At 45.6% G+C, this 22402-nt stretch overlaps 1 protein-coding gene and 1 long non-coding RNA gene across 4 annotated transcripts; both read left to right on the top strand.

The window, feature by feature from the left end:
- Positions 1-1986: 1986 nt before the first annotated feature.
- LOC106593572 (activating transcription factor 7-interacting protein 1) lies at positions 1987-19165 on the top strand. Of its 2 annotated transcripts, XM_045719552.1 has the most exons (10): positions 1987-2137; positions 6501-6579; positions 7266-7397; positions 10727-10813; positions 11354-11430; positions 13362-13835; positions 14867-14936; positions 15118-15255; positions 17432-17781; positions 18772-19165. In XM_045719552.1, the coding sequence occupies exons 2-10, from the start codon at positions 6502-6504 to the stop codon at positions 18971-18973; spliced, it is 1608 nt and encodes a 535-aa protein (XP_045575508.1). In that variant the 5' UTR covers positions 1987-2137; position 6501; the 3' UTR covers positions 18974-19165. The 2 variants fall into 2 exon arrangements, with proteins under 2 accessions (XP_045575508.1, XP_045575509.1); XM_045719553.1 differs by lacking the exon at positions 13362-13835 and having other exon boundaries at positions 18772-19155.
- On the top strand, positions 8456-9363 carry LOC123743353 (uncharacterized). 2 transcript variants are annotated; one of them, XR_006770086.1, is made up of 3 exons: positions 8456-8711; positions 8750-8892; positions 9311-9363. It is a non-coding gene; the product is annotated as an uncharacterized lncRNA (long non-coding RNA). The 2 variants fall into 2 exon arrangements; XR_006770085.1 differs by lacking the exon at positions 9311-9363 and adding an exon at positions 8931-9015 and having other exon boundaries at positions 8462-8711.
- Positions 19166-22402: the final 3237 nt, after the last annotated feature.

Below are 22402 nucleotides of genomic sequence, written 5' to 3'. Positions count from 1 at the left end.
ATGGATCCCCGTTAGTTCCTGCCAAGGCAGCAGCTACTCTCCCTGGGATTTATTATGGATCCCCATTAGTTCCTGCCAAGGCAGCAGCTACTCTTCCTGGGGTTTATTATGGATCCCCGTTAGTTCCTGCCAAGGCAGCAGCTACTCTTCCTGGGGGTTTATTATGGATCCCCGTTAGTTCCTGCCAAGGCAGCAGCTACTCTTCCTGGGGTTTATTATGGATCCCCGTTAGTTCCTGCCAAGGCAGCAGCTACTCTCCCTGGGGTTTATTATGGATCCTTGTTAGTTCCTGCCAAGGCAGCAGCTACTCTCCCTGGGGTTTATTATGGATCCTCGTTAGTTCCTGCCAAGGCAGTGGCTACTCTCCCTGGGATTTATTATGGATCCTCGTTAGCTCTACTGTCAACCAATCATTACAGTGTTTCTGTTTGCTTCATGCGGACTGGTTACCAAAGACATGACTGAAACAGCTACAGGCTTTCTACTATTGAATGGGATGTTAGAGTGTCTCCTTCTCACAAATTGATAGTGCAATGTACACACACACACACACACACACACACACAGACATATTTCCAGACTGTGAGTGTGTGATGGGTTGAAGATGTGCTTGTGTAAACAAGGCAACACCATGTTGCTTTGAGCCTTGCTGTTGGAAACCCACATCAGTGTCGGGACCTTCGACTTCGGCAGATGCACCTGCCCCCCCGACTTTACTCCCCCTCAAACAACCCCTTTGGTCTGCAGTCGGTTGCTTCAGCTTTACTAAGACCTTGGTCTGCATAACGACTTTGGTCTGCAGTCGGTGCTATGAGGCGGCTTTACCCCTCAAACGACCCCTTTGGTTGCAGCCCTCAAGCTTTGGTCTGATGGTAAGTCTCAAACTTTACCCCTCAAACGACCCCTTTCGTGTTACTGTCTTTTTTTATATATATTTTTTGAATTTCTCAATTTTTTTTGTTTTGATTTTTACAAATAAATATCAACAAATAAAAGAGGCAAACAAGCAACATATAAACGTTTTGTTTTTCATTTTAGTTAAAGTATTGCCATATTGTATAAATTAATTTATAAAGTGAAAAAAACGTTTTTGAATTAGACCATATTTATTTATTTTATTTATTTTTATTTCACCTTTATTTAACCAGGTAGGCAAGTTGAAAACAAGTTCTCATTTACAATTGCGACCTGGCCAAGATAAAGCAAAGCAGTTCGACAACATACAACAACACAGAGTTACACATGGAGTAAAACAAACATACTGTCAATAATACAGTAGAACAATAAGTCTATATACAATGTGAGCAAATGAGGTGAGATAAGGGAGGTAAAGGCAATAAAAAGGCCATGGTGGCATTTGTGGATGTGAAATGTCCCTAATATTATCAGCAGTTGAATTAAATATACAACATTTTTTCTCAATGTCAAAATTTCTAAAATAAATAATTATATTAAAACCATTAAAATTGTACAAACGGTCCTGTTTTCTTTGTAACAAAGTTTTGTACGTCAATCCCAAAAATTATACTATAAATACAGGTTAAAAAAATAAATACAAAAATGAAAAATGGTTTGATACTTTCTCCATTCCACAGAAATCACAATTATATCAATTATCACAATTATATTCAGCTTGAATCTTTCCAACACATGTTTTACAGGACAAATTCCATGTAACACTTTAAATTAAACGTCCTTTACCTTGTTACAGATACAATATGTGTCAGCCATTTTCCATGCTTTACCCCATTGTATATCCCCATAGATTTTCAACCCCAAAAAAATCTTGCTGAGGGAAATGTAGCTAATTTTACCAAAAAAATTGCCCTAATCTGTTTATTACTACGTGTTATCGTTGAGGAATGTTAATATATTGTCAAATGAATATGTGACTTTTTAAATCATCATCATCAAGCAGAGAGAAATGAATGGTCTCAAAAACCCCAAGAAAGTCACGCCAGATGTTTTGAAGAATTCTCGCGATATTCTCTTTGAGATTTACCGATGGGTTCGTTTCCGGTAATCCAGGAAATCGGTGCTCTCTTGTTTTCCTCCGTTTTTCGGTAGCTGCTAACGGAGCTAGCTACTAGACAAGAAAGAAAAGCCCCTTAGCAGAGAACAAAAAAGATCGAGACAGGTTTGTGTTACGTTTTCTAATCTGGAATTGTTTTTTTTGTTGGTTTGTTCTTAATTCATTGGAAATGTTGGAGAGATTGTTGAGATTCTTTAGCGCCGTTGCTAGTTAACGTTAGAAATGTAACGTTATTTAGCTTTAACGTTACTTTTTCCTGCATCCCGATTACAAGGTGGGACGGAGGGAGGATTTTTTGTTGTTGTTATCTTAAACCAGAATTGTGTTGGTGTAACCGGTGTGAAATGTCTCCCCGAGTCCTTAAAATAGTTGTTTTCCCCTTGTACGGTAAGGGCCACGGTATTTGTGGAGCGATAGGGTAACGGTACTTCTAGTGTGACTGGTTCGAGTCCAATATGGGGCGCATATGGCAAGTAACAGCTAACGTTACCTAACTTGCAAATAAATGTAGGTAACAAACTTGATTAGTTATTAGTCCAAGTCACACAATAAAAAAAAGTGTTGTACCGTGAGCCTAGAAACGAAACGGCAAAATGTCAACAACATTGTGTAAATCATGTTTATGAACTTAAACACTTTGAAAACGTGTAAAGGTTGCGGGCTTCTTTACATTTCTGCCCTGCTAGAGCTGATTTATTGCTCGCCGCCATTGGACTCTGGAACAGTGGAAACAACGTCCTCTGGAGAAATAAATCACGCTTCACCATCTGGCAGTCTGACAGACAAATCTGGGTTTGGCTGATGTCAGGAAAAACGCTACCTTCCCCCAATGCATAGTGCCAAACTGTAAAGTTTGGTGGAGGAGGAATAATGGTCTGGGGCTGTTTTTCATGGTTCGGGCCCCTTAGTTCCAGTGAAGGAACATCTTAACGCTACAACAATGACTTTCTAGATGATTGCGTCCTTCCAACTTTGTGGCAACAGTTTTAGGGAAAGGCCCTTTTCTGTTTTTAGCATGACAATCAATCAGATGTATTTATAAAGCCCTTTTTACATCAGCAGATGTCACAAAAGTGCTATACAGACACCCAGCCTAAAACCCCCAAACAATGCCCCCGTGCGCAAAGCGAGGTACATATTCATGGAACTATGTACTTAATGATGTTGACACTTTACAGTTTTGTTTCCTATGTCACAGAAGGGCTTTTTTTCTGAAGCCTTGTTTGGTGGGTGGCCTTGGACTACATGTAGGGGTCGTTCATGTGATTTGAGAGAGAGAGAGAGAGAGAGAGAGAGAGAGAGAATGTCAGAAAGCGACTTTTTGGAACTGAATGCCAAAACATTCAGGAGATATGGGTTCCCATCCTACCATGAGACGGCCATGTTTTCATTCAGGAGATATGGGTTCCCATCCTACCATGAGACGGCCATGTTTTCATTCAGGAGATATGGGTTCCCATCCTACCATGAGACGGCCATGTTTTCATTCATGAGATATGGGTTCCCATCCCCCATCCTACCATGAGACGGCCATGTTTTCATTCAGGAGATATGGGTTCCCATCCTACCATGAGACGGCCATGTTTTCATTCAGGAGATATGGGTTCCCATCCTACCATGAGACGGCCATGTTTTCATTCAGGAGATATGGGTTCCCATCCTACCATGAGACGGCCATGTTTTCAGTCAGGAGATATGGGTTCCCATCCCCCAACCTACTGTTAGGTTTCGTTCCTTACGTCCATCCTTGTCAATCATTGGTTCATTGGTGAAATTAGCATTATGACAATATCTTTAATTAAATCATTCAAAAACCTTTATTAATGCAATTGCAGACAGAAGTTGACAAACAGGAACATAGCTCGAATGTTGCTGAGTAAGTTCAGCATCAATAAAAAAAAATTCTGTAGTTGTTTTATTAAACCCTAAGTCGCGTCCTGATGATGTCACTGCTTACGTCATCATCCTCTACTCCTGGGACCAGAACCTACAAAGCTGTATAAACAGGGCCTTTATTGTCAGCTAAACCACTAGGCTACCCTGCCGCCCCATATCTGTAAGGTTTTATATCTTATCCAATCATATATCATTTTCTGACTCAGATGTCCAAAAGATTTTTGAAAATCAACATTGCTTGATATGAAACTTTTAAAGTTTCATGTATTTGAAAAATATCTACATTGGTCAGTCCAAAATTCTGTCATGGAAATCCATGTATTTCCTGTCATTTACGGTTTCTGTTCCTTTTTTAAATATTCCATGTATCACTTTTAGTTATTCCCAACTAATTTTCTCATGATTCTCTCTTGTCCTTCTGCAGCAATAAATCACATTTATTTATAACGCCCTTTTTTTACATCAGCAGTTGTCAGAAAGTACCTAAAACCCCCAAACAGCAAGCAATGCAGGTGTAGAAGCACGGTGGCTAGGAAAAACTCCCTAGAAAGGCCAAAACCTGGGAAGAAACCTGAGAGGAACCAGGCTATGAGGGGTTCTAAGAACCAGGCAGAGGGTGGCCAGTCCTCTTCTGGCTGTAGGGTAGAGAGGAACCAGACTATGAGGGGTGGCCAGTCCTCTTCTGGCTGTACTGGTGAGAGAACCAGGCATGAGGGTGCAGTCCTCTTCTTGTACTGGGAGAGAGGACAGCAGAGGGGTGGCCAGTCCTCTTCGGCTGTGCCGGGAGAAACCAGGCTATGAGGGTGGCCAGTCCTCTTCTGGCTATACTGGGTAGAGAGGAACCAGGCTATGAGGGGTGGCCAGTCCTCTTCTGGCTGTCTGGGTAGGGAACCGGTGAGGGTGGCCAGTCCTCTTCTGGCTGTGCCGGGTGGAGATTATAACAGAACATGGCCAAGATGATCAAATGTTCATAGATGACCAGCAGGGTCAGATAATAATAATCATAGTAGTTGTCGAGGGTGCAACAAGTCAGCACCTCAGGAGTAAATGTCAGTTGGCTTTTCATAGCCGATCAAACATGGTGATCAATATGTTTTGGAACCTCGACTCACAATAAAATCACAGTATCGAATTGCAATACATATCCTATTGGCACCATAGTAAGGTGAGGATATCGTCAGGTCCGTCTCTCTCTCCGTGCTGAAGGCAGTCGAGTTATTGGCATCAGGGCTCGCTATCTTAAAATAATGTTCTCTCTCTCTCTCGCTTAAATGCTACAGGCCAAGGCAGTGGTGATTTTAGCATGTAAATCTTGGTGGTGGGGGGGGGTGCATGTCAGCAAAACAACAACACAACATTAAACAATACCTTAATTGTACAATGACGGTGACAAACGGTGCCCACACACTGTTAGGGCCGACATAAAGCTGTCCCCAACAGCCCAGTCCCCGACAGCCCAGTCCCCAACAGCCCCGACAGCCCAGTCCCCGACAGCCCCGACAGCCCAGTCCCCGACAGCCCAGCCCCCGACATCCCCGACAGCCCAGTCCCCGACAGCCCGACAGCCCAGTCCCCGACAGCCCAGTCCCCGACAGCCCAGTCCCCGACAGCCCCGACAGCCCCGACCCCGACAGCCCAGTCCCCGACAGCCCCGACAGCCCGACAGCCCAGTCCCCGACAGCCCCGACAGCCCAGTCCCCGACAGCCCAGTCCCCGACAGCCCAGTCCCCGAAGTCCCCGAAGTCCCCGACAGCCCAGTCCCCGAGTCCCCGACAGCCCAGTCCCCGACAGCCCGACAGCCCAGTCCCCGACAGCCCCGACAGCCCGACAGCCCAGTCCCCGACAGCCCCGACAGCCCAGTCCCCGACAGCCCAGTCCCCGAGTCCCCGACAGCCCAGTCCCCGAGTCCCCGACAGCCCAGTCCCCGACAGCCCAGTCCCCGAGTCCCCGACAGCCCAGCCCCCGACAGCCGAGTCCCCGACAGCCCAGTCCCCGAGTCCCCGACAGCCCAGTCCCCGACACCTTACCACTGCTACACCTGGCTTTCAGAGGAGCCTTGTCTGGCAGCGAAACAGTTCATTCAACCTCATTTACTGCCTTTAAAAAAAACATGGCTGACACGCTTAAACAAAATGTGTTTTCTGATGTTCAAACTATGTCACAAGGGGACGACAAGTGGATGAGAGGCAATCTGTTATTTAGATTCCAATACGCACAGGAAGCTTATTTCTCTCAAATGTAGTTTACATCCCTCTTAATATTGAGTATTGTTGAGTATTTATGTCTGTAATAATAAATCACTTTTGTTGGGGGGGGGGAAATCATTCTGATTGGCTAGGCCTGGATCCCCACCAATGGCTGCGCCTCTTCCCAGTCATAGTGAAATCCATAGATTAAGGCCAATTAATTGATTTAAATTGACTGATATCAGTTAACTCTTGGATAATTGTTGCATGTTGTGTTTAAAAAATATATCTTTTCTGTTCAATATTTCATATATAATCATTAACCATCCAGAAATATAACTGTTGGCTTTAGTTTAGTTTAACCAGTCTGTCTTCATCCTCACCAGGATGAGGAAGAGGACCAGAGAGCATGAAGATGGGTCACCTGACTCTGACCAGCCAATCAAGATGTTCTCCAAGTATGAGGTAAGCAGTCTGGTCATATTCAGTTGGAATGACTCTGTCGTGTCTCTGGGGGTACCATTAAACGTCATGACAACTCTTAATTCATTGGCTTTCTGTTGTGGAATGTTTTTGGTACGTTGTGTCCAGGTCCAGGGTCTGGTGTGTATTAACCAGGTGTGTGTATTAACCAGGTGTGTGTATTAACCAGGTGTTCGTATTAACCAGGTGTGTGTGTGTATTAACCAGGTGTGTGTGTATTAACCAGGTGTGTGTGTGTATTAACCAGGTGTGTGTGTGTATTAACCAGGTGTGTATATATTAACCAGGTGTGTATATATTAACCAGGTGTTTATATATTAACCAGGTCCAGGGTCTGGTGTGTGTATTAACCAGGTGTGTATATATTAACCAGGTGTGTGTATTAACCAGGTGTGTATATATTAACCAGGTGTGTATATATTAACCAGGTGTGTATATATTAACCAGGGGTCCAAGGTCTGGTGTGTGTATTAACCAGGTGTGTGTATTAACCAGGTGTGTGTATATATTAACCAGGTGTGTGTATATTAACAAGGTGTGTATATATTAACCAGGTGTGTATATATTAACCAGGTGTGTGTATATATTAACCAGGTGTGTGTGTATTAACCAGGTGTGTGTGTATTAACCAGGTGTGTATATATTAACCAGGTGTGTGTTCTCCCCAGGTACAGGGTCTGCTCCAGCAGGAGGTGCATAGTGCCATGAAACAGTCTGAATCCAAGATGGCGTCTCTACTAGAGAGGGTCCAGTTACTGGAATGTGAACCGAAATACGACCTGGCCATACACAGACTGGAGGTAAGGAGAGGGGGGACCAGGCCATACACAGACTGGAGGTAAGGAGGGGGGGGACCAGGCCATACACAGACTGGAGGTAAGGAGAGGGGGGGACCAGGCCATACACAGACTGGAGGTAAGGAGGGGGGGGACCAGGCCATACACAGACTGGAGGTAAGGAGGGGGGGGGGGACCAGGCCATACACAGACTGGAGGTAAGGAGAGGGGGGGGACCAGGCCATACACAGACTGGAGGTAAGGAGGGGGGGACCAGGCCATACGCAGACTGGAGGTAAGGAGGAGGGGGACCAGGCCATACACAGACTGGAGGTAAGGAGGGGGGGGGACCAGGCCATACGCAGACTGGAGGTAAGGAGGGGGGGACCAGGCCATACGCAGACTGGAGGTAAGGGGGGGGGACCAGGCCATACACAGACTGGAGGTAAGGAGGGGGGGACCAGGCCATACGCAGACTGGAGGTAAGGAGGGGGGGGGACCAGGCCATACACAGACTGGAGGTAAGGAGGGGGGGGGACCAGGCCATACACAGACTGGAGGTAAGGGGGGGGGACCAGGCCATACACAGACTGGAGGTAAGGAGGGGGGGACCAGGCCATACGCAGACTGGAGGTAAGGAGGGGGGGGACCAGGCCATACACAGACTGGAGGTAAGGAGGGGGGGGACCAGGCCATACGCAGACTGGAGGTAAGGAGGGGGGACCAGGCCATACGCAGACTGGAGGTAAGGAGGGGGGGACCAGGCCATACACAGACTGGAGGTAAGGAGGGGGGACCAGGCCATACACAGACTGGAGGGGGGGGGGAAATGTTTATCCTTCTTCGCTGTAACGTGACTCCAAATCAACTATTTACAGTATGTGAGCTAGAGGTGGAATAACCCTCCTCTCTCTCTCTACTAATAGAAACCCTAGTAAGAGGTGGAATAACCCTCCTCTCTCTCTCTACTAATAGAAACCCTAGTAAGAGGTGGAATAACCCTTCTCTCTCTCTCTACTAATAGAAACCCTAGTAAGAGGTGGAATAACCCTCCTCTCTCTCTCCACTAATAGAAACCCTAGTAAGAGGTGGAATAACCCTCCTCTCCTCTCTCTCTACTAATAGAAACCCTAGTAAGAGGTGGAATAACCCTCCTCTCTCTCTCTCTACTAATAGAAACCCTAGTAAGAGGTGGAATAACCCTCCTCTCTCTCTCTACTAATAGAAACCCTAGTAAGAGGTGGAATAACCCTCCTCTCTCTCTCCACTAATAGAAACCCTAGTAAGAGGTGGAATAACCCTCCTCTCTCTCTCTACTAATAGAAACCCTAGTAAGAGGTGGAATAACCCTCTGCTAATAGAAACCCTAGTAAGAGGTGGAATAACCCTCCTCTCTCTCTACTAATAGAAACCCTAGTAAGAGGTGGAATAACCCTCCTCTCTCTCTCTACTTATAGAAACCCTAGTAAGAGGTGGAATAACCCTCCTCTCTCTCTACTAATAGAAACCCTAGTAAGAGGTGGAATAACCCTCTGCTAATAGAAACCCTAGTAAGAGGTGGAATAACCCTCCTCTCTCTCTACTAATAGAAACCCTAGTAAGAGGTGGAATAACCCTCCTCTCTCTCTACTAATAGAAACCCTAGTAAGAGGTGGAATAACCCTTCTCTCTCTCTCTACTAATAGAAACCCTAGTAAGAGGTGGAATAACCCTCCTCTCTCTCTCTACTGATAGAAACCCTAGTAAGAGGTGGAATAACCCTCCTCTCTCTACTAATAGAAACCCTAGTAAGAGGTGGAATAACCCTCCTCTCTCTCTACTAATAGAAACCCTAGTAAGAGGTGGAATAACCCTCCTCTCTCTCTACTAATAGAAACCCTAGTAAGAGGTGGAATAACCCTTCTCTCTCTCTCTACTAATAGAAACCCTAGTAAGAGGTGGAATAACCCTCCTCTCTCTCTCTACTAATAGAAACCCTAGTAAGAGGTGGAATAACCCTCCTCTCTCTCTACTGATAGAAACCCTAGTAAGAGGTGGAATAACCCTCCTCTCTCTCTCTACTAATAGAAACCCTAGTAAGAGGTGGAATAACCCTCCTCTCTCTCTCTGCTAATGGAAACCCTAGTAAGAGGTGGAATAACCCTCCTCTCTCTCTCTCTCTCTACTAATAGAAACCCTAGTAAGAGGTGGAATAACCCTCCCCTCTCTCTCTCTCTACTAATAGAAACCCTAGTAAGAGGTGGAATAACCCTCCTCTCTCTCTCTACTAATAGAAACCGTAGTAAGAGGTGGAATAACCCTCCTCTCTCTCTCTACTAATAGAAACCCTAGTAAGAGGTGGAATAACCCTCCTCTCTCTCTCTCTCTACTAATAGAAACCCTAGTAAGAGGTGGAATAACCCTCCTCTCTCTCTACTAATAGAAACCCTAGTAAGAGGTGGAATAACCCTCCTCTCTCTCTCTACTAATAGAAACCCTAGTAAGAGGTGGAATAACCCTCCTCTCTCTCTACTAATAGAAACCCTAGTAAGAGGTGGAATAACCCTCCTCTCTCTCTCTACTAATAGAAACCCTAGTAAGAGGTGGAATAACCCTCCTCTCTCTCTCTGCTAATAGAAACCCTAGTAAGAGGTGGAATAACCCTCCTCTCTCTCTCTACTAATAGAAACCCTAGTAAGAGGTGGAATAACCCTCCTCTCTCTCTCTACTGATAGAAACCCTAGTAAGAGGTGGAATAACCCTCCTCTCTCTCTCTACTAATAGAAACCCTAGTAAGAGGTGGAATAACCCTCTACTAATAGAAACCCTAGTAAGAGGTGGAATAACCCTCCTCTCTCTCTCTACTAATAGAAACCCTAGTAAGAGGTGGAATAACCCTCCTCTCTCTCTCTACTAATAGAAACCCTAGTAAGAGGTGGAATAACCCTCCTCTCTCTCTCTCTCTCTACTAATAGAAACCCTAGTAAGAGGTGGAATAACCCTCCTCTCTCTCTCTCTCTACTAATAGAAACCCTAGTAAGAGGTGGAATAACCCTCCTCTCTCTCTCTCTCTACTAATAGAAACCCTAGTAAGAGGTGGAATAACCCTCCTCTCTCTCTCTCTACTAATAGAAACCCTAGTAAGAGGTGGAATAACCCTCCTCTCTTTCTCTCTACTAATAGAAACCCTAGTAAGAGGTGGAATAACCCTCTACTAATAGAAACCCTAGTAAGAGGTGGAATAACCCTCTGCTAATAGAAACCCTAGTAAGAGGTGGAATAACCCTCTGCTAATAGAAACCATAGTAAGAGGTGGAATAACCCTCTGCTAATAGAAACCATAGTAAGAGGTGGAATATCTCTGTGTTTCTCAGGCTCACATAAAGAAGGTTAAGAGGAGGGGAGATGCAGCCATCTCTTATGTCAGGATGCTACGACCTCCAGGAGTTAAACACAATCAGGTAGGACTCACACACACTCTCCTCCTCTCTGTCTGTCTGTCCTCTCTCTCCTTTCTGTCCTCTCTCTCTGTCCTCTCTCTCCTTTCTGTCCTCTCTCTCCTTTCTGTCCTCTCTCTCTCTCTCTGTCCTCTCTCCTTTCTGTCCTCTCTCTCCTTTCTGTCCTCTCTCTCCTTTCTGTCCTCTCTCTCCTTTCTGTCTCTCTCTCTCCTTTCTGTCCTCTCTCTCCTCTCTCTCTCTCTCTCTCTCTCTCTCTCTCTCTCTCTCTCTCTCTCTCTCCCTTTCTCTCTCTCTCTCTGTCCTCTCTCTCTCTCTGTCCTCTCTCTGTCCTCTCTCTCTCTCTCTGTTCTCTCTCTCTCTCTCTGTCCTCTCTCTCTCTGTCCTCTCTCTTCTCTCTCTCTCTGTCCTCTCTCTGTCCTCTCTCTCTGTCCTCTGTCCTCTCTCTCTCTCCTCTCTCTAACAACACTGTAGAACACACCATTGTTTGTATGTTCCATGGTGGTAATGAGTCTTTGTGAAAGATAATGATGTGTGTTTCACCAGAGGATGCTGGGTTCTGGTCTTGTGGACCTGACTGAGACCGAGACTGAGAGTGGACTGGGTACTGTGGACATCAGCAGGTAGACACACACACACACACACACGTAACAGTACACACACACACACACAGTAGGTCCTGTACCGCTATGAAATGAAATCTCCTTTACACCCCTGGCTCTGACAGGGGTGTAAAAAGTATTTGGGGGGGAAAATGTATTTGATCCCCTGCTGATTTTGTAAGTTTGCACACTGACAAAGAAAGGATCAGTCTATAATTTTAATGGTAGGTTTATTTGAACAGTGAGAGACAGAATAACAGCAAAAATATCCAGAAAAACGCATGTCAAAAATGTTATAAAATGATTTGCATTTTAATGAGGGAAATAAGTATTTGACCCCCTCTCAATCAGAAAGATTTCTGGCTCCCAGGTGTCTTTTATACAGGTAGCGAGCTGAGATTAGGAGCACACTCTTAAAGGGAGTGCTCCTAACCGCAACTTGTTACCTTTAAAAAAGACACCTGTCCACAGAAGCCATCAATCAATCAGATTCCAAACTCTCCACCATGGCCAAGACCAAAGAGCTCTCCAAGGATGTCAGGGACAAGATTGTAGACCTACACAAGGCTGGAATGGGCTACAAGACCATCGCCAAGCAGCTTGGTGAGAAGGTGACAACATTTGGTGCGATTATTCGCAAATGGAAGAAACACAAAAGAACTGTCAATATCCCTCGGCCTGGGGCTCCATGCAAGATCTCACTTCGTGGAGTTGCAATGATCATGAGAACGGTGAGGAATCAGCCCAGAACTCCACGGGAGGATCTTGTCAATGATCTCAAGGCAGCTGGGACCATAGTCACCAAGAAAACAATTGGTAACATACTACGCCGTGAAGGACTGAAATCCTGCAGCGCCCGCAAGGTCCCCCTGCTCAAGAAAGCACATATACATGCCCTTCTGAAGTTTGCCAATGAACATCTGAATGATTCAGAGGACAACTGGGTGAAAGTGTTGTGGTCAGATGAGACCAAAATGGAGCTCTTTGACATTAACTCAACTCGCCGTGTTTGGAGGAGGAGGAATGCTGCCTATGACCCCAAGAACACCATCTCCACCGTCAAACATGGAGGTGGAAACATTATGCTTTGGGGGTGTGTTTCTGCTAAGGGGACAGGACAACTTCACCGCATCAAAGGGACGATGGACGGGGCCATGTACCGTCAAATCTTGGGTGAGAACCTCCTTCCCTCAGCCAGGGCATTGAAAATGGGTTGTGGATGGGTATTCCAGCATGACAATGACCCAAAACGCACGGCCAAGGCAACAAAGGAGTGGCTCAAGAAGAAGCACATTAAGGTCCTGGAGTGGCCTAGCCAGTCTCCAGACCTTAATCCCATAGAAAATATGTGGAGGGAGCTGAAGGTTCGAGTTGCCAAACGTCAGCCTCGAAACCTTAATGACTTGGAGAAGATCTGCAAAGAGGAGTGGGACAAAATCCCTCCTGAGATGTGTGCAAACCTGGTGGCCAACTACAAGAAACGTCTGACCTCTGTGATTGCCAACAAGGGTTTTGCCACCAAGTACTAAGTCATGTTTTGAAGAGGGGTCAAATACTTATTTCCCTCAGTAAAATGCAAATCAATTTATACAATTTTTGACACTGGATATTTTTGTTGTTATTCTGTCTCTCACTGTTCAAATAAACCTACCATTAAAATTATAGACTGATCATTTCTTTGTCAGTGGGCAAACGTACAAAATCAGCAGGGGATCAAATACTTTTTTTCTCACGCTTTGAACCTCGCGGCTTAAACAATGACGCGGCTAATATATGGATTTAAAAAAAAAAAAAAAACACATTCTGTGACGTGCTCAGTTTTTTGGCGGCATGAAGCTTTCATTAGACCAATGAAATTGGCGAACGGGGTTTAAGGTCAAAACAACTATTTTTGTTTACTGTTTAGATTAAATCGAGCGCTCTCAAACTTCCCATCATTCTGATTACGGTAGTCATTTTGTCAACCTCATCATGGAAAAGACACGGAGAAATGCATATGATGCAGCTTTCAAGTTGAAGGCGATTGATCTGGCCGTTGGGAAAGGAAACAGAGATGCTGCACAGGAGCTTGGTCTTAATGAGTCGATGATAAGACGTTGGAAACAGCAGCGTGAGGAATTGACTCAGTGCAAAAAGACAACTAAAGCTTTCAGAGGGAGGAAAAGCAGATGGCCCGAACTTGAAAATGAGCTGGAAGACTGGGTCGACACACGGAGAGCAGACGGCCGAGGTGTTTCTACTGCGCAGATCCGACTGAAAGCCAAAACAATCGCCACCGCAATGAAGTTTGAGGATTTTAGAGGCGGACCATCGTGGTGTCTCAGATTTCTGAGACGTAAAGGCCTGTCCATCAGGGTACAGACGAGTCTGTGTCAGCAGCTCCCTCCCGACTACGAGGAAAACGTTTCAAACTTCCGCAAATTACGGTATGTATTTATAGTATATAACTCAGGACATACAGTATGTATTTATAGTATATAACTCAGGACATACAGTATGTATTTATAGTATATAACTCAGGGCGTACAGTATGTATTTATAGTATATAACTCAGGACATACAGTATGTATTTATAATATATAACTCAGGACATACAGTATGTATTTATAATATATAACTCAGGACATACAGTATGTATTTATAGTATATAACTCAGGACATACAGTATGTATTTATAGTATATAACTCAGGACATACAGTATGTATTTATAGTATATAACTCAGGACATACAGTATGTATTTATAGTATATAACTCAGGACATACAGTATGTATTTATAGTATATAACTCAAGACATACAGATATATGTGTACACACACACACACATATATATATATATATCAGGACATACAGTATGTATTTGTAGTATATCTCAGTATATAACTCAGGACATACAGTATGTATTTATAGTATATCTCAGTATACAGTATGTATTTGTAGTATATCTCAGTATACAGTATGTATTTATAGTATATCTCAGTATACAGTATGTATTTGTAGTATATCTCAGTATACAGTATGTATTTGTAGTATATCTCAGTATACAGTATGTATTTGTAGTATATCTCAGTATACAGTATGTATTTGTAGTATATCTCAGTATACAGTATGTATTTGTAGTATATCTCAGTATACAGTATGTATTTGTAGTATACGGGTCTTTCTGTTAGTTCGGGTGCCAGTCAGTATTTACTGCGGTGGCCATCTTGTTAGAGCTGTTGGTAGATTATTATCATTTTATTAATGTTATATCGTTAAGATATAAAGGGGGGTCGTGGGTACATTCAATATTATAATTCTACCATAAGCCGCCACCGAAGTCTTTAAATAAAAAAAAAAAATTGAATTTGTTAGTTTGTCCATGAAACATGGAACCAGCCCTTTACATGTTGTGTTTTTAATGTTTTTGTTCAGTGTTTAATAATATATTTATCTCTTTATAATCCATGTTGTTCAGGTCAGATTCTGATGAGGAGGACTCAGCTGAGAAGAAGAGGAAGGTTGTAGATGGTTTCTGGCAGAAAATGGTAACGTACACACACACACACACACACACACTACACACCTACACACATGCAGGGGCTAACTCGGGGGGGCTCACACTCCACACTCACACACACACACACACACACATAAACACTACACACACCTACTGATGAGGTTCTGATACTAACAGCTTGTCTGTGGTTGGTTGGTTTGTCTCTCTAGATGTCCAATAAAAAGGCCCCAGACAGGAAGAGGGAAAAAGAGAGGAATGGAAAGAAACAAAACATCCCTCTTCCTCCTCCTACCACTCCGCCTCCGCCTCTTTCTCCTCTTCCTCCCGTTCTCTCTCCTCAAGTCCTGGTAGGTTCCTGCTACGCTCTGACCTCTGACCTCTCTGCATTCCATGTCACCTGTCACTGTCAATGGTATTCTGACAGTGGTTATTAGCAGTTATTAGCGGTTATTAGTGGTTATTAGTGGTTATGATCCAGCAACAATATAGTATTCTGACAGTGGTTATTGGTAGTTATTAGTGGTTATTGGTAGTTATTGGTGGTTATTGGTGGTTATTGGCGGTTATTGGCAGTTATTGGTAGTTATTGGCAGTTATTGGCAGTTATTGGCAGTTATTGGCAGTTATTGGTAGTTATTGGTAGTTATTGGTAGTTATTGGTAGTTATTGGTAGTTATTGGTAGTTATTGGTAGTTATTGGTAGTTATTGGTGGTTATTGGTAGTTATTGGTAGTTATTAGTGGTGATTGGTAGTTATTAGTGGTTATGATCCAGCAACAATATAGTCTTCTGACAGTGGTTATTAGTAGTTATTGGTGGTTATTGGTAGTTATTGGTGGTTATTAGTGGTTATTGGTAGTTATTGGCAGTTATTGGCAGTTATTGGCAGTTATTGGCAGTTATTGGTAGTTATTGGTAGTTATTGGTAGTTATTGGTAGTTATTGGTAGTTATTGGTAGTTATTGGTAGTTATTGGTGGTTATTGGTAGTTATTGGTAGTTATTAGTGGTGATTGGTAGTTATTAGTGGTTATGATCCAGCAACAATATAGTCTTCTGACAGTGGTTATTAGCGGTTATTAGTGGTTATTAGTAGTTATTGGTAGTTATTAGTGGTTATTGGTGGTTATTAGTAGTTTGGCGGTTATTGGCGGTTATTGGCGGTTATTGGCGGTTATTGGCAGTTATTAGTAGTTATTGGTAGTTATTAGTGGTTATTGGTGGTTATTAGTAGTTTGGCGGTTATTGGCGGTTATTGGCGGTTATTGGCGGTTATTGGCGGTTATTGGCGGTTATCGGCGGTTATCGGTGGTTATCGATGGTTATCGGTGGTTATCGGTAGTTTTTAGTGGTTATTGGTAGTTTTTAGTGGTTATTGGTAGTTTTTAGTGGTTATTGGTAGTTATTGGTAGTTTTTGGTAGTTTTTAGTGGTTATTGGTAGTTATTAGTGGTTATTGGTAGTTATTAGTGGTTATTGGTAGTTTTTAGTGGTTATTGGTAGTTATTAGTGGTTATTGGTAGTTATTGGTGGTTATTAGTAGTTTGGCGGTTATTGGCGGTTATTGGCGGTTATCGGTGGTTATCGGTGGTTATCGGTGGTTATCGGTGGTTATCGGTGGTTATCGGTGGTTATCGATGGTTATCGGTAGTTTTTAGTGGTTATTGGTAGTTTTTAGTGGTTATTGGTAGTTTTTAGTGGTTATTGGTAGTTATTGGTAGTTTTTGGTAGTTTTTAGTGGTTATTGGTAGTTATTAGTGGTTATTGGTAGTTATTAGTGGTTATTGGTAGTTATTAGTGGTTATTGGTAGTTATTAGTGGTTATTGGTAGTTATTAGTGGTTATTGGTAGTTTTTAGTGGTTATTGGTAGTTATTGGTGGTTATTGGTAGTTATTAGTGGTTTTTGGTAGTTTTTAGTGGTTATTGGTAGTTATTAGTGGTTATTGGTAGTTATTAGTGGTTATTGGTAGTTATTAGTGGTTATTGGTAGTTATTAGTGGTTATTGGTAGTTTTTAGTGGTTATTGGTAGTTTTTAGTGGTTATTGGTAGTTATTAGTGGTTATTGGTAGTTTTTAGTGGTTATTGGTAGTTATTGGTGGTTATTGGTAGTTATTGGTGGTTATTGGTAGTTATTGGTAGTTATTGGTAGTTATTGGTAGTTATTGGTAGTTATTAGTGGTTATCTGTAGTTATTGGTGGTTATCGGTGGTTATTGGTAGTTATTGGTGGTTATTGGTAGTTATTGGTAGTTATTGGTAGTTATTGGTAGTTATTAGTGGTTATTAGTGGTTATTGGTGGTTATTAGTGGTTATCTGTAGTTATTGGTGGTTATCGGTGGTTATTGGTGGTTGTCGGTGGTGATCGGTGGTGATCGGTGGTTATCGGTGGTGATCGGTGGTGATCGGTGGTGATTGGTGGTTATGATCCAGCAACAATATAGTCTTCTGAAAGTAGTGATTTTCTGTTTTTCTCTCTCAGTACCTTTCAGACCATATAACCTCTCCCTTCTCTTGTGTGTGTAGAAGGTAGAGGCTTCTGTAGTACCAGTGACCAGACCACCAGTCACGTCTCCAGATGGTCCAGTTAAAACGGAGGGCACGGTGAAGATGGAAACCACGGTTAAGACAGAGGAGTCCTCGTGTCCTCCAGTCCCTCTTCGTGTTCCTCCGTCTCAGAGTGAGCTGCTGTCCCGTCTCCCTCCTCTCCCCCCAACCCCATTCCCTTCCTCCCTCCCTCTCGAGGCCGCCTCTTACTCCATCCCCCAGAAGCCCCTAGTACACCTGGCCCGTATCCGAAACCCTGCCCCCTGTCTGGTCATCCACTGGAGGGTCATTGAGGAAGACCCCGCAGCGCCCGACATGGACAGTTACAGGTACAGACACACAGAGCGACCGGGCTCTCGCTGGCTGTGAAAGTGAATGGGGCAAGTTGTGCAATTTGTCCAACTTTCAAATCAACTGAAATCATCTCCACGTTTTTGGTGATTTATGATTACCATTTACAAACAACAATAGAAAGGAATGTCTCCCTCTCTCTCCTACCTCTCTTCCCCCTTCTCTCCCTCCCTCTCTCTCTCTTCTCTCTCCTCCCTCCCTCTCTCTCTCTCCCCTCCCCCTCTCTCTCTCTCCTCCTCCCTCCCTCTCTCTCCTCCTCCCTCTCTCTTTCTTTCTCCTCCTCCCTCTCTCTCCTCCTCCCTCTCTCTTTCTTTCTCCTCCTCCCTCTCTCTCCTCCTCCCTCTCTCTTTCTCTCTCCTCCTCCCTCCCTCTCTCCTCCTCCCTCTCTCTCTCTCTCTCCTCCCTCTCTCTCTCCTCCCCCTCTCTCTTCCTCCCCCTCTCCCTCCCCCTCTCTCTTCTCCCTCCCTCCCTCCCCTCTCTCTTCTCCCTCCCTCCCTCCCCCTCTCTCTTCTCCCTCCCTCCCTCCCCTCTCTCTTCTCCCTCCCTCCCTCCCCTCTCTCTTCTCCCTCCCTCCCCCTCTCTCTTCTCCCTCCCTCCCCCTCTCTCTTCTCCCTCCCCCTCTCTCTTCTCCCTCCCTCCCCTCTTCTCTCCCTCCCCCTCCCTCTTCTCTCCTCCCTCCTCTCTCCCCCTCTCTCCCTCTCTCCTCCTCCCTCCCTCCCTCTTCTCTCCTCCCCCTCCTCCCTCCCTCCCTCCCTCCCTCCCCCTCCCTCCCTCCCTCCCTCTTCTCTCCTCCCCTCCCTCCCTCTCTCTTCCCTCCCCTCTCTCCCCCTCTCTTCTCTCTCCCTCCCCCTCCCCTCTCTCCCCCTCTCTCTTCTCTCCCTCTCTCTTTCCCCCTCTCTCCTCCTCCCTCCCTCTCTCTCTCTCCTCCCCCTCTCTCTTCTCCCTCCCTCCCTCTCTCTCCCCTCCAGTATCTACATCGCTCAGGAGAGTCATAGCAGCAGCGTCTCCCCGTCCTGGAGGAATGTGGGTGTGGTCAAGGCCCTGGCCCTGCCCATGGCTGTCACGGTAACCAAGTACCAATCGGGTACCACCTACGTGATCGTGGTGGGCAAGGACCGGTACGGTCGCTACGGACCGTACAGCGACATACAGACTGTCCTCCTGGCGTAGAGATGTGGCTGGGAGGTGAAAGGTTACTGAGATCTAGTGACCTGCTAGACTCTGGTATTCTCTGTGCTGCCATCTAAAGAGGAACAGATGTATTTTCAACAGCATTACACCGATCCAATGAGGGATGCTCAGCGACGCGTCCCAACGAATTCCACGGAGGAGGGGGGCCGAGCGTCTGTGGGGGAGGGTGGGACTGAGCGTCTGTGGGGGGAGGGGGGGGCTGAGCGTCTGTGGGGGGAGGGGGGTGCGCGAGCGTCTGTGGGGGGAGGGGGCCGAGCGTCTGGGGGGGGGGGAGGAGGGGGCTGAGCGTCTGGGGGGGACCGAGCGTCTGTGGGGGAGGGGGGCGAGCGTCTGTGGGGGGGGTGCTGAGCGTCTGTGGGGAGGGGGGGCCGAGCGTCTGAGGGGGAGGAGGGGGGCCGAGCGTCTGGGGGGGACCGAGCGTCTATGTGGGGGCGAGTGTCTGTGGGGGGAGCGTCTGTGGGGTGGGGGGTGTGTTTCACTCCACCCTTGTACTTGATTTGATGAATTTAAAGTCACTAATTAGTTAGGAACTAACCTGAATGTAGACGTGGTGAAAGATGGAGACTTCACCCAGAAAACCTGGAATATTAGACTGATGAGGACCACAGGGTTTAAAGATGGAGACTCATCCTTCATCACCGCGGTAACCGACCTGGTGTCATTCTGCATCTTTAATCACTGAAACCCGAAACCAACATCTGGGTTGAGTCACTCTGTTAATATATCTGTCCTAGTTGGGTCACTCTGTTAGTACATCTGTCCTAGTTGGGTCACTCTGTTAGTACATATGTCCTAGTTGAGTCACTCTGTTAGTATATCTGTCCTAGTTGAGTCACACTGTTAGTACATCTGTCCTAGTTGAGTCACTCTGTTAGTATATCTGTCCTAGTTGGGTCACTCTGTTAGTACATATGTCCTAGTTGAGTCACACTGTTAGTATATCTGTCCTAGTTGGGTCACTCTGTTAGTACATATGTCCTAGTTGAGTCACACTGTTAGTATATCTGTCCTAGTTGAGTCACACTGTTAATATATCTGTCCTAGTTGAGTCACTCTGTTAGTACATCTGTCCTAGTTGGGTCACTCTGTTAGTACATCTGTCCTAGTTGGGTCACTCTGTTAGTACATCTGTCCTAGTTGGGTCACTCTGTTAGTACATCTGTCCTAGTTGGGTCACTCTGTTAGTACATCTCTCCTAGTTGGGTCACTCTGTTAGTACATCTGTCCTAGTTGGGTCACTCTGTTAGTATATCTGTCCTAGTTGAGTCACTCTGTTAGTACATCTGTCCTAGTTGAGTCACTCTGTTAGAACATCTGTCCTAGTTGAGTCACTCTGTTAGTATATCTGTCCTAGTTTGGTCACTGTGTTAGTATATCTGTCCTAGTTGGGTCACTCTGTTAGTGATGTTGTCATGACTACCAGTCACACCTGTTATTTCATAACTTTCTTGTTCAACTTTTAACCACCATTGTATAATAAACTATCTCACGGTTTCCTAACTTGTCCTTGTAAAGTTTGTGACCGTCTTTGATGATATGAAAAAGGTTTGTCTGTGTCTGTATGGCCCAGAGCTTCTGACTGTGCAGGCTTTTGTCCCAGCCCAGCACTAACACATCTGATTTCAAATACAATGGCCTAAATACCAACCATCTCTCCAGGACTGTGGAGTTACCAGACACCATCTCTCTCCAGGACTGTGGAGTTACCAGACACCATCTCTCTCCAGGACTGTGGAGTTACCAGACACCATCTCTCTCCAGGACTGTGGAGTTACCAGACACCATCTCTCTCCAGGACTGTGGAGTTACCAGACACCATCTCTCTCCAGGACTGTGGAGTTACCAGACACCATCTCTCTCCAGGACTGTGGAGTTACCAGACACCATCTCTCTCCAGGACTGTGGAGTTACCAGACACCATCTCTCTCCAGGACTGTGGAGTTACCAGACACCATCTCTCCAGGACTGTGGAGTTACCAGACACCATCTCTCTCCAGGACTGTGGAGTTACCAGACCCATCTCTCCAGGACTGTGGAGTTACCAGACACCATCTCCAGGACTGTGGAGTTACCAGACCCTCTGAATAGAGACCATCTCTCTCCAGGACTGTGGAGTTACCAGACCCATCTCTCCAGGACTGTGGAGTTACCAGACCCATCTCTCCAGGACTGTGGAGTTACCAGACACCATCTCTCCAGGACTGTGGAGTTACCAGACACCATCTCTCCAGGACTGTGGAGTTACCAGACACCATCTCTCTCCAGGACTGTGGAGTTACCAGACACCATCTCTCTCCAGGACTGTGGAGTTACCAGACACCATCTCTCTCCAGGACTGTGGAGTTACCAGACACCATCTCTCTCCAGGACTGTGGAGTTACCAGACACCATCTCTCTCCAGGACTGTGGAGTTACCAGACACCATCTCTCTCCAGGACTGTGGAGTTACCAGACACCATCTCTCTCCAGGACTGTGGAGTTACCAGACACCATCTCTCTCCAGGACTGTGGAGTTACCAGACACCATCTCTCTCCAGGACTGTGGAGTTACCAGACACCATCTCTCTCCAGGACTGTGGAGTTACCAGACCCATCTCTCCAGGACTGTGGAGTTACCAGACACCATCTCCAGGACTGTGGAGTTACCAGACCCTCTGAATAGAGACCATCTCTCTCCAGGACTGTGGAGTTACCAGACCCATCTCTCCAGGACTGTGGAGTTACCAGACCCATCTCTCCAGGACTGTGGAGTTACCAGACACCATCTCCAGGACTGTGGAGTTACCAGACACCATCTCTCCAAGACTGTGGAGTTACCAGACACCATCTCTCTCCAGGACTGTGGAGTTACCAGACACCATCTCTCTCCAGGACTGTGGAGTTACCAGACACCATCTCTCTCCAGGACTGTGGAGTTACCAGACACCATCTCTCTCCAGGACTGTGGAGTTACCAGACACCATCTCTCTCCAGGACTGTGGAGTTACCAGACACCATCTCTCTCCAGGACTGTGGAGTTACCAGACACCATCTCTCTCCAGGACTGTGGAGTTACCAGACACCATCTCTCTCCAGGACTGTGGAGTTACCAGACCCTCTGAATAGAGACCATCTCTCTCCAGGACTGTGGAGTTACCAGACCCTCTGAATAGAGACCATCTCTCTCCAGGACTGTGGAGTTACCAGACACCATCTCTCTCCAGGACTGTGGAGTTACCAGACACCATCTCTCTCCAGGACTGTGGAGTTACCAGACACCATCTCTCTCCAGGACTGTGGAGTTACCAGACACCATCTCTCTCCAGGACTGTGGAGTTACCAGACACCATCTCTCTCCAGGACTGTGGAGTTACCAGACACCATCTCTCTCCAGGACTGTGGAGTTACCAGACACCATCTCTCTCCAGG

Source organism: Salmo salar, chromosome ssa06 (assembly GCF_905237065.1).
Source record: "Salmo salar chromosome ssa06, Ssal_v3.1, whole genome shotgun sequence".
NCBI lineage: Eukaryota > Metazoa > Chordata > Actinopteri > Salmoniformes > Salmonidae > Salmo > Salmo salar.
The sequence above is the reverse complement of the archived record's forward strand: the minus strand, read 5'-3'. Positions and strand labels throughout refer to the sequence as shown.

What these genes read in the sequence shown, in the direction of transcription:
- LOC106593572 (XM_045719552.1), top strand. Translation starts at nt 6,502, where the DNA reads ATGAGGAAGAGGACCAGAGAGCATGAAGATGGGTCACCTGACTCTGAC. An exon ending in TCAAACTTCCGCAAATTACG is followed by an intron (nt 13,836 to 14,866) that starts GTATGTATTTAT and finishes CATGTTGTTCAG; the next exon opens with GTCAGATTCTGATGAGGAGG. An exon ending in CCCGACATGGACAGTTACAG is followed by an intron (nt 17,782 to 18,771) that starts GTACAGACACAC and finishes TCTCCCCTCCAG; the next exon opens with TATCTACATCGCTCAGGAGA.